Source organism: Arachis hypogaea, chromosome 7 (assembly GCF_003086295.3).
Source record: "Arachis hypogaea cultivar Tifrunner chromosome 7, arahy.Tifrunner.gnm2.J5K5, whole genome shotgun sequence".
Lineage (NCBI taxonomy): Eukaryota > Viridiplantae > Streptophyta > Magnoliopsida > Fabales > Fabaceae > Arachis > Arachis hypogaea.
Window position 1 is genome coordinate 42,808,087 of NC_092042.1, and position 12,458 is coordinate 42,820,544.

General features: G+C 38.3%; 1 protein-coding gene and 1 non-coding gene across 2 annotated transcripts; both read left to right on the plus strand.

The window, feature by feature from the left end:
- Nucleotides 1-280: 280 nt before the first annotated feature.
- On the plus strand, nucleotides 281-388 carry LOC112704782 (small nucleolar RNA R71). The gene has a single exon (XR_003155389.1). It is a non-coding gene; the product is annotated as a small nucleolar RNA R71 (small nucleolar RNA).
- A 6,749-nt stretch (nucleotides 389-7,137) lies between these two features.
- On the plus strand, nucleotides 7,138-9,570 carry LOC112701413 (uncharacterized). Its single transcript, XM_025752172.1, has 3 exons — nucleotides 7,138-8,109; nucleotides 8,197-8,653; nucleotides 9,170-9,570. Exons 1-3 carry the CDS (start codon nucleotides 7,138-7,140, stop codon nucleotides 9,568-9,570), a joined length of 1,830 nt encoding a protein of 609 aa, XP_025607957.1.
- Nucleotides 9,571-12,458: the final 2,888 nt, after the last annotated feature.

Consider the following 12,458-nt stretch of genomic DNA (forward strand, 5'->3'; position numbering starts at 1 on the left):
GAGAAATCATATTGACTTGCTGAGTCAATATTTTGTTCTGAGCCAATATGGCATTCAGAGTATCAATCTCAAGAACTCCTTTCTTCTGATTTGTCCCACTATTCACAGGATTTCTTTCAGAAGTGTACATGAATTGGTTATTTGCAACCATTTCAATCAGTTCTTGAGCTTCTGTAGGCGTCTTCTTCAGATGAAGAGATCCTCCAGCAGAGCTATCCAAAGACATCTTGGACAGTTCAGACAGACCATCATAGAAAATACCTATGATGCTCCATTCAGAAAGCATATCAGAGGGACACTTTCTGATTAATTGTTTGTATCTTTCCCAAGCTTCATAGAGGGATTCTCCTTCCTTCTGTCTGAAGGTTTGGACTTCCACTCTAAGCTTACTCAATTTTTGAGGTGGAAAGAACTTTGCCAAGAAGGCATTGACTAGCTTTTCCCAAGAGTTCAGGCTTTCTTTAGGTTGTAAGTCCAACCATGTCCTAGCTCTGTCTCTTACAGCAAAAGGGAATAGCATAAGTCTGTAGACCTCAGGGTCAACCCCATTAGTCTTGACAGTGTCACAGATTTGCAAGAATTCAGCTAAAAACTGATGAGGATCTTCCAATGGAAGTCCATGGAACTTGCAATTCTGTTGTATTAGAGAAACTAATTGAGGCTTAAGCTCAAAGTTGTTTGCTCCAATGGCAGGGATAGAGATGCTTCTCCCATAGAAGTCGGGAGTAGGTGCAGTAAAGTCACCCAGCACCTTCCTTGCATTGTTGGCATTGTTGTTGTTTTCGGTTGCCATGTGTTCTTCTTCTTTGAAGATTTCTGTTAGGTCCTCTACACAGAATTGTGCCTTAGCTTCTCTTAGCTTTCGCTTCAAGGTCCTTTCAGGTTCTGGATCAGCCTCAACAAGAATGCTTTTGTCTTTGCTCCTGCTCATATGAAAGAGAAGAGAACAAGAAAATATGGAATCCTCTATGTCACAGTATAGAGATTCCTTGAGGTGTCAGAGGAAAAGAAAAATAGAAGGAAGAAGTAGAAAATTCGAACTTATCAAAGAAGATGGAGTTCGAATTGTTCATTGAGGAATAGTGTTAGTCCATAAATAGAAGGATGTGAGAAGAGGGGAAGTAATTTTCGAAAATTGAGCAAAAAAAATTTTGAAAACATTTTGAAAAACACTAATTGATTTTCGAAAACCAAGAGTGGAAAAGAAATCAAGTGATTTTTGAAAAAGATTTTGAAATTAGAAATCAAAAAGATTTAATTGAAAACTATTTTGAAAAAGATGTGGTTAAGAAGATATGATTGGTTTTAAAAAGATGTGATTAAGAAGATATGATTTGAAAAACATTTTTTTTAAAAAAATTTGATTTTGAAAATTAATAACTTGGCTAACAAGAAGAGATATGATTCAAACATTAAACCTTTCTCAACAGAAAAGGCAACATACTTGATGTGTTGAATCAAATCATTAATTGATAGCAAGTATCCTTAAAAATAGAAAGAAATTGATTTTGAAAGAGATTTGATTGAAAAATTTTGAAAACCTGAAAAAAAATCTGAATTAAAAACAGAATCTTCCCTCTTATGCCATCCTGGCGTTAAACGCCCAGAATGGTGCACATTCTGGCGTTTAACGCCCAAACTACTACCCTTTTGGGCGTTAAACACCCAGCCAGGCACCCTAGCTGGCGATTAAACGCCAGTCTGTCTTCTTCACTGGGCATTTTGAACGCCCAGGTTTTTTCTGTGTAGTTCCTCTGCTGTATGTTCTGAATCTTCAATTCTCTGTATTATTGACTTGAAAAGACACAAATTAAAAATATTTTTGGATTTTTAATAATGAGGAATAATCAAAATGCAACTAAAATCAAATAACAATGCATGCAAGACACCAAACTTAGCAGTTTGTATACTACTGACACTGACAAAGTGAGAATGCATATGAGACACACAAAATACTCAAGTCAAGAGAATTCAAAGATCAGAGCAATGAAATCATCAAGAATTACTTGAAGATCCTTAAGACACATGAATGAATGCAAGAAGAACAGAAACATGCAATTGACACCAAACTTAAAATGAAACACTAGACTCAAACAAGAAATATTTTTGGATTTTATGATTTTGTAAATTTTTTTGTGCTTTTTCGAAAATTAAGTGGAAAAGAAAATAAAGATATCAAAATTCTTAATGAGAATTCCAGGAATCATGCAATGTTAGTCTAAAGCTTCAGTCTAAAGAAATTAGACATGGCTAGCCAAGCTTCAGCAGGACATTGCATTCAAGAGCTAAATTGATGAAAATCAATCAGCCTTGGTGATGATAAGAACATCACCTTGAAACACTAGAATTCATTCTTAAGAACTCTGAAAAAAATACCTAATCTAAGCAACAAGATGAACCGTCAGTTGTCCATACTCGAACAATCCCCGGCAACGGCGCCAAAAACTTGGTGCACGAAGTTGTGTTTATGCCATGGTGTTGAACATCAAGTTTTTGGGTTCATCACCGGGGATTATTTGAGTTGTGAAAAGTATTGATCACAATTTCGTGCACCAATCATCCATGTAAGTTGGAATTTGGTGCAGTAAAGTCACCAAGAATCTTCCTTGCATTGTTGTTGTTATTATTTTTGGCTGCCATCTTCTTTTTCTGTTCGAAAGTTTCAGTTGGGTCCTCTTCAGAGTACTGTGCTTTAGCTGTTCTTAGCTTCCTCTTCAAGGTCCTTTCAGGTTCAGGATCAGCTTCAACAAGAATGTCTTTTTCCTTGTTCCTACTCATATGAAAGAGAAGAAAACAAAGAAAGAAGAGGAATCCTCTATGTCACAGTATAGAGATTCTTTTATGTGAGTAGAAAAAGAGGAGAATAGAGGAAAGAGAAGAAAAATTCGAACACAGAAGAGAGGAGAGGGTTCGAATTTTTTAGATGAAGAGAAGTGTTAGTAAATGAATAAATAAATAGAAAGAGATGAGAGAGAGAATTCGAATATTATTTTTGAAAAAAAAGGTTAGTGATTTTCGAAAATTAAAAGAAGAAATAAAATTAAAATTTAAATTTGAAACAATTAGTTAATTAAAAGAATTATGAAAAAGAGTGAGGTGATTTTCAAAAATCAGAGAGAGGAAAGTAGTTAGGTGGTTTTGAAAAAGATAAGAAACAAACAAAAAGTCAATTAGTTAGTTGAAAAAAAGATTTGAAAATCAATTTTGAAAAGATAAGAATTTAGAAAAGATTTTGAAATCAATTTTGAAAAAGATATGATTGAAAAAGATATTTTGAAAAGATATGATTTTTATAAATTTAAATTAATTACTTGACTAACAAGAAACTAAAATATATGATTCTAGAATTTAAAGATTGAACCGTTCTTGACAAGAAAGTAACAAACTTCAAATTTTTGAATCAAACACATTAATTGTTAGTAAAGTTTTTAAAAATTATGAAATAAAGATAAGAAAAAGATTTTGAAAATCAATTTTAAAATTTTCGAAAACAATGAAAAAATGAAAAAGATTTGATTTTTTTAAAAAGATTTTGAAAAGATAGGATTTTTAAAATTGAAATCTTGACTTGACTAACAAGAAACAACTTATTTTAAAAATTTTTGACTAAGTCAACCCAAAGATTTCGAAAATTATGAATAAAACAAAGAAAGATATTTTTTATTTTTGAATTTTTTATGAGGAGAGAGAAAAACACAAATATGACCCCAAACATAAAAATTATGGATCAAAACCAATGATGCATGCAAGAACACTATGAATGTCAAGATGAACACCAAGAATACTTTGAAGATCAAGATGAACATCAAGACTTATTTTTGAAAATTTTCAATAAAAAGAAAAAAATGCAAGACACCAAACTTAGAAACTTTTAATGCTTAGACACTATGAATGCAAAAATGCATATGAAAACAACAAAAAACACAAAACAAGAAAATTTAAAGATCAAACAAGAAGACTTGTCAAGAACAACTTGAAGATCATGAAGAACACATGCATGAATTTTCGAAAAATGCAAAAGTTTTTAAAACATGCAATTGACACCAAACTTAAAAATTGACTCAAGACTCAAACAAGAAACACAAAACATTTTTGTTTTTATGATTTTATAAAAAATAATTTTCGAAAATTACTTTTTGGAAAAACGAAAACAAAGAAAAAATTTTTTGAAAGATTTTTGAAAACTTTTTGAAAAGAAAATTACCTAATCTGAGCAAGAAGATGAACCGTCAGTTGTCCAAACTCAAACAATCTCTGGCAACAGCGCCAAAAACTTGGTGCGCGTAAATTGTGATCATCAACAATGGCGCCAATAGACTTGGAGCTCTCAAACGTGAATCACACTTTGTCACAATTTTGCACAACTAACCAACAAGTGCACTGGGTCGTCCAAGTAATACCTTACGTGAGTAAGGGTCGATCCCACGGAGATTGTTGGTATGAAGCAAGCTATGGTCATCTTGTAAATCTTAGTCAGGCGGATTTAAATGGTTATTATGGTTTTTGAAAATAAAGATAAATAAAGCATAAAATAAAGATAGAGATACTTATGTAATTTATTGGTGGGAATTTCAGATAAGTGCATGAAAATGCTGTGTTCCTTCTGAATCTCTGCTTTCCTACTGCTTTCATCCAATTATTCTTACTCCTTTCCATGGCAAGCTGTATGTAGGGCATCACCGTTGTCAATGGCTACTTCCCATCCTCTCAGTAAAAATGGTCCAAATGCTCTGTCATAGCACGGCTAATCATCTTTCGGTTCTCGATCATGTCGGAATAGGATCCATTGATCCTTTTGCGCATGTCACTACGCCCAACACTCGCGTGTTTGAAGCTCATCACAGTCATTCAATCCCTGAATCCTACTCGGAATACCATAGACAAGGTTTAGACTTTCCGGATTCTCAAGAATGGCCGCCAATGGATTCTATCTTATACCACGAAGACTCCGATTAAGGAATCCAAGAGATACACGCTCAATCTAAGGTAGAATGGAAGTGGTTGTCAGTCACGCGTTCATAAGGACGGATGATGATGAGTGTCACGGATCATCACATCCATCAGTTGAAGTGCAGCGAATATCTTAGAATAAGAATAAGCTTGAATTGAATAGAAGAACAATAGTAATTGCATTAATTCTCGAGGTACAACAGAGCTCTACACCTTAATCTATGGTGTGTAGAAACTCCACCATTGAAAATACATAAGTGATAAAGGTCCAGGCATGGTCGAATGGCCAGCCCCACTGAATGATCAAAAGACCGGATGGTCAAAAAGATACCCAATACAATAGTAAAAAGTTCTATTTATACTAAACTAGTTTCTAGGGTTTACAGAAATAAGTCTAAGTGCAGAAATCCACTTCCGGGGCCCACTTTGGTGTGTGCTTGGGCTGAGCTTGAGCTTTACACGTCCAGAGGCTTCTCTTGGGGTTAAACGCCAAGTTGTAACGTCTGTTTGGCGTTTAACTCTGGTTTGTGACGTGTTTCTGGCGTTTTACTCCAGAATACAGCATGGAACTAGTGTTGAACGCCAGTTTGCGTCAACTAAACTCGAATAAAGTATGAACTATCATATATTGATGGAAAACCCTGGATGTCTACTTTCCAACTAAGTTGAGAGCGTGCCATTTGGAGTTTTGTAGCTCCAGAAAATCCATTTAGAGTGCAGGGAGGTCAGAATCCAACAGCATCAGCAGTCCTTTGTCAGCCTTCTATTAGATATTTGCTCAGGTCCCTCAATTTCAGCCAGAAAATACTTGAAATCATAGAAAAATACACAAACTCATAGTAAAGTCTAGAAATGTAAATTTTGCATAAAAACGAATAAAAACATCCCTAAAAATAGCTAGATCTTACTAAAAACTACCTAAAAACAATGCCAAAAGCATATAAATTATCCGCTCATCAGACTACCGGGCCAAGACCCCATTAAGCACTTGAAAGACTTTCAAGTTTCTTGTTCTATAGCTCGAAGGCATGGCGCTGATGAGATTGCTAACATGGTTTTTGCTTTTTCCTTCTCTCTTGAGGGGTCGGCAAAAGAGTGGTTCTACTCCCAACCGGATGAAGTGGTAACTGAATGGGACCTATTGAGAAGAGAGTTCTTAGACAAGTTCTTTCTGTTGGAGAAGACCGATTACATTCGGAAGGAAATTTCCATTATAATGCAAAAAGACCAAGAGGCACTCTATGAATATTGGACTTGATTCAAGAGGTTGACGAAATCTTATGCACATTATGGATTAGACACTCACTTGCTTATTAGCTATTTCACTGGAGGTCTTTGTATGGCGGATAAGAGATTGCTCACCGCTTCTAGTGGTGGTTCCCATTCTAAGAACAAGAGGTGGTGGAAGCATGGAGTTTGATCAATGATGTCGCCGAGGCTACCCAATATGTGAGAGTGAGGAACAACCCTATCAAGGGTATGGTGGAAGCAGCTCCTTCCGAATAGACTTCGACCAAAGTGCTTGGAGACATGACCACTCTTCTCAAGGAGATTCACAAAGAATAAAAGGCATTTCAATCAATCCAAGCCATCCAAGCCCCACCTCAAATCCTCCAACTTGAAGGACCTCCTAGAGTATGTGGTTTATGCTCTAGTACCGCACACTACACCGACCAATGCCATCATGTTCAAGAGGATTACACTCTCGTGGTAGCCAACGTAAACTACAACAACTGCCCACCCTATCAATCTTAAGGCCAAAACATTTACTCTCATGGTAATAGTTCTAATCAAGGATGGAGGGACAATGATCAAGGAAACAACCAAAATCAAAGATGGAACCAAGGCAACTCATCTCCTCATTACCACAACAACCACCTATCTTCTTCCTAATAGCACAACAATAACCATCAAGCCAACCAAAACCACCACAATCAATCATACCAAGCACCTCACCGAAACCAAAACAACCATCCTAGGTACCAAGCACCTCACCAAAGATAATAATCTAACCAATCCTCATCCTCTTCCTCCAACCAAGGTGATGACTCTAACCGTGCACTCTACCAAGAGCAAGAGAGAATTAGGGCCATGGTAGAGAAAAATGAAGATAATACTAGGAATCTTAATTCACAATTTGGTAACATGAGTGCTCAATTGTCCAACATAACCTAAATGCTTTCAAGGATGTCTCTACCTCCTTCCAACAATACCAATACCAACCAAGCCTCGAGCTCTTCTAACCTTCCATTCCAACCCCTTCGAAACCCAAAGGGCGGTTTCAACACTATTACTCTACGATCGGGGACTACATTGGAGGAGATACCTCCTAGGGCCATGGAAGACATCCATGAGGAGGAAGTGGTTGTTGAAGTTTCACATGAGGATGATGAGGGAGACACAAAGCAAGAAGAAGAAGAAGAAGTGAGCCTTAAGGAGCCCAAGAGGAAGGCTATAATGGATGAATCCATTCCCATTCCATTCCCTTCCATGGTAAAGAAGGCCAAGAAAACTCTGGAGTTTGATCTAAACATGCTTCAAGTATTCAAGAAGGTTGAGGTAACCATTCCACTTCTTGATGCCATTCAACAAATTCCGAAGTATGCTAAGTTTTTTAAGGACTTGTGCACACACAAAGATAGGATTGGTGAGTTGGAAACATTGTTATTGGGTAGTTCCAATTCTTCATTGATGAAGTCTATTTCGGAAAAGTGTAGTGACCCCAGACCATGTTTAATATCTTGTTGGATTGGTGGAGTTGCCTTTTATGATTGCATGTGTGATTTGGGGGCTTGTGTGAGTATCATGCCACTCTCTATATTTGCAAGGTTAAATTTAGCTCCATTGAAAAGGTTGGCCGCCAAATTTGTCTTAGCCGACAAGAGTGTGATCGCCGTAGTAGGGATAGCGGAAGATGTACTTGTGACAATCAAGGATTTAGTGTTTCTGGTTGATTTCTATATCCTTGAAATGCCTTCGACGGATAATGAAAGTTCTTCCTCCATTTTGCTTGGTAGACCTTTCTTGAAGACCTTTAAATTTAAATTGGATGCCTTTACCGGCACATACTCTTTTGAGGTAGGTGACAAGACCATCAAGTTTAACTTGGAAGAGTCTATGAGACATCCACCTAAAGAGCACTCCGTCTTCCGACGTGATGTAATTGATGAGGAAGTAGCGAAGATACAAAGGGAAGATCACAACAAGTTGTACTATCCTATTATTGAACATGAGGATAAATAAGAGGAAGCCGATGAGGATGAGTTTCATGATCTTGGTGAAAAAGAACCTCAACTTGAAGCGAAAAATGAATTGAAGCCTCTAACTTCTCATTTGAAATATGCATTCCTTGAGGACAACCAAAGGTTTCCAGTAATCATTACTAGTGAACTCTCTAGCCAAGAAGAAAAGAAGCTCCTAGAGGTCCTAAGGAAGCACAAGAAAGCAATCGGTTGGAGCTTAGCTGACATTGTGGGAATTGACCCACGTATGTGCATGCATCGCATCTTCCTCCAAGAGGGAGCTCGGCCGGTTAGACAACCCCAAAGAAGGCTCAACCCTACCATTCTTGATGTGGTGAAAAAGGAAGTCGCAAGGTTGCTTGATGCGGGTATTATTTATCTGATTTCTGACAGTGAGTGGGTGAGTCCAATTCAAGTTGTTCCAAAGAAACCAGGAATCACTGCAATCAAGAAAGATGATGGTAAAGTGGTCACAACAAGGGTGCAAAATGCTTGGAGGGTATGCATTGATTATAGGAAGCTGAATGTCACAACAAGGAAAGACCATTACCCCTTGCCATTCATTGACTAGATGTTGGACCGACTTGTAGGTAAATCTCATTACTGCTTTCTTGATGGTTTTACTGGCTACTTCCAGATACATATTGCTCCTGAGGATCAGGAAAAGACCACCTTTACATGCCCCTTTGGCACCTTTGCTTACAAAAGGATGCCATTTGGTTTATGCAATGCACCTGCCACTTTTCAGCGGTGCATGACTAGTGTCTTTTCTGATCTCATGGAGAGTTGTCTGGAAGTCTTTATGGACGATTTTAGTGTATATAGAATTTCTTTTGATAGTTGTTTAGAGAACTTGGCTAAGGTCTTAGAGAGGTGTGTTGACACTAACCTTGTCCTCAATTTCAAAAAATGTCACTTTATCGTGAGACAAGGCTTAGTGTTAGAACACGTAGTTTCTAATAAGGGCATTTCTGTAGGTCCAGCCAAGGTTGATGTCATTACTAGTTTACCTCGCCCCTCTTCTGTGAGGGAGGTTCGTTCTTTTTTAGGACATGCAAGATTCTATAGGCGCCTCATCAAGAATTTTAGCAAGATTGCATTGCCGTTATCGCGCTGGCTACAAAAGGACGTAGACTTTGAGTTTGATAGTGCTTGTGTGGAAGCATTTGAGGAGTTGAGAAGAGCTCTTACTACGGCACCAATTGTGAGGGGCCCTGACTGGACGCAGCCGTTCAAAATCATGTGTGACTCGTCAAATCATGCCGTAGGTGCCGCGCTTGCACAGCGCGATGGTAAGCTCCCTTACATCATTGCTTATTCCTCAAAGACATTAGATGCAGCGCAATCCAATTACACCACTACGGAAAAGAGCTTCTAGCGATTATTCATGCATTGGATATATTTAGATCTTATTTGCTAGGCTCAAAAATTATGGTGTATACGGATCATGCAGCTTTAAAATATTTGTTGACAAAGAATGAGTCAAAACCTAGGCTCATACATTGGATCTTGCTCTTGCAAGAGTTTGACATTGAGATTAGGGGTCGAAGTGGGTCACAAAATCTGGTTGCGGATTATCTGAGCTGCCTTAAAAATCTTAAATATGACCCATTTTCGATTGACAATTCATTCTCTTTGGATGGTTTGCATGCTATTTCGGATAGTTTTCCTTGGTTTGCACCTATGGCGAATTACTTAGTTGCCAATATTTTCCATGCCAACTTTTCAATACATCAAAGAGACAAGTTGAGGAGTGATACCGACCCACCTTGATGATGCTAATACTGTGGTTTCCTTCATTAGAAATAATATTGTGTGTCGCTGTGGGTCGCCACGAGCAATCTTGAGCGACCAAGGTACTCACTTTTACAACAAGAAGATAGAAGCACTACTCAAGCGATATGGGGTACTACACAAGGTTGCAACCGGTTACCACCCCTAAACTAATGGCCAAGCGGAGGTGTCCAACCGAGAGATAAAGTGAATTTTGGAAAAAGTGGTGAATCCACAAAGGAAATACTGGAGCTCTAGGTTGGGTAATGCATTGTGGGCATATAGAATGACCTACAAGACTCCGTTAGGGATGAGTCCCTTTTGGATTGTCTATGGGAAGGCGTGCCACCTCCCGATTTAAAGTTAACATAAGGCCTATTGGGCGGTTAAGCAATGCAACATATATTTCACCAAGGTGGGTATAGGAAGGAAATTGCAACTAGAAGAACTCGAATGGCTTAGGATGGAGGCCTATTAGAATGCGCGGATCTATAAAGAGAAGACTAAGGCATTCCATGATCACTATATCCGCAAGAAAGATTTCCAAGATGGTGATGAAGTTCTTCTATACAACTCAAGGCTCAGATTCATACCTGGAAAGCTCCGTTCAAGGTGGGATGGCCCCTTTAAAGTGAAGGAAGCGAAGCCCTATGGAGAGGTTGAGCTATTCCACCCTCAAAGTGGTGCAACATTCAAAGTGAACAGCCACAGAGTAAAGAAGTATCATGGTTATAAGTCACCAAGGGAAGTAGAGGTGTTCCTTCTTGAGGATACACCCAAAGGAGGAGAAGCTTAAGCTCATGATCATCTAACTTAAGGACGTTAAAGAAAAGTGCTAGGTGGGAGACACCCACCATGGTATGATCTTCTTTGTACATAATTTCTTGCATGTAGTTTTAGAGTCCTTGTTTGATCTTGTAAGTTTGTTTAAGTGTGCTTGATTTTGTTTGATTTTTTGAGATGTTCATGAGGATTTCATTGATCTTGGTTTGGTTGAATTGGTAATGTTGAACAAAATGCTTACTTTTGAGTATTGCATGAAATTTTGAGTGTTTTTGAACTATCTAACTTGAATGACTATCACGATTGTGTTATAATTGTCTTTCCTCATGTTTATGAAAAAAAAAAGAGGGGGGTAGCGTGGGCGATGCGTACGCGTCGATTGCATTTCCACAACCCCTGGTACAAAAACCAAAGAGTTGCACTGGAATTGTGCGGGTGGGGGGCTAGAAGCACAAATCCTCCCCACGCATGCGTGTCATATGATGCCTACGCGTCACTAGATTTTTCGCTCACCCACGCGTAAGCGTGGTCGACGCGTACGCGTCGGCTGCTAATTCTGGAACTCCTGGTACAAAAACCAGAGAGTTGCGCCAGTTTTGAGCGAATCTTGTGCGTGGAGCACAATTGCTCCCCACGTGCACGCGTGGATGACGCACACGCGTCGTAACTCTTTTTACAATCCATTTGTGAGCGTGGGCGACACGCACGTCACACTACTGACGCAACTTAAGTGTAGCACCCCTGTTTTCTTTCTCTCTTCAATTCATTTCTTCAATTCCCTCTTCCTCTCTTCTTCCTCCTCTTCACCACCTCTTCTCCGCCCACAACCACCGGCAATCTCGACCACCAGTGACCACCATCTCCGGCGGTCCCACATTTTCTCTCCTCTTTTTTTCTTCTTTCTCTTCTCCTCTTCTCACCTACACTCAACCTCACCTTCTTCCTTCTTTCAAAGTTTTATTTCTCTTCTTTCTCTTTTGTTTTTTAAAATTTCCTTCTTTTTAATTGCATTCTATTACTCTATTTTATTTCTTCTTAGTTGCATTTTGACTTTGTTGTTTACTTTTCATTTTTGTTTCTTCTCTTTCTTTTTACTTTCTTCCATGGGTGTTGAACTTCAATGTAGTACTTGCATTGGTTGGATATTTTGATATCACTTGGCTTATTTGTGTTATGTGGTATTGTTTTGATGATTGGTATTTCATTTTGGGGTATTACATTTTTGAATTTCTTCAACTTATTGTTTGGAAGTTGCACACCAAGTGTTTGTTGAAAAGCGCCAATAACATTTTAGTTCATTTTGACATCATGCTTTCAATCTAGTGCTTCTTTCTCATTACACTTGTTCTTCTTCATGTGCATTGAGCCTATTATGCTTCATATTTACCATCTATGTGCTCACTACCTATGACTTACTTCTTTGTATCATATTGCAAGATTTGTGATTCCGCTTTCTCTAACTCCACTTTATTCCATTTGCATGCTTCATTGCCTTGGGGTTAGACTAGGTGAATGGTTTTCTTGTGCTTAGTAGCTTTCTTGCATGTGTTACTTAGTGTTGTTATTGATGCTTGAGCCCATTCTTCTCATGCTTTATACTTGCATGCATCTCCCACTCTTGCATCTCATGCGAGTGACATGCCCCCATGATTACATTGTTGTCTTACTTACATATTGCAGTTATCATGTTTTCAAGATGCTTTATTACTT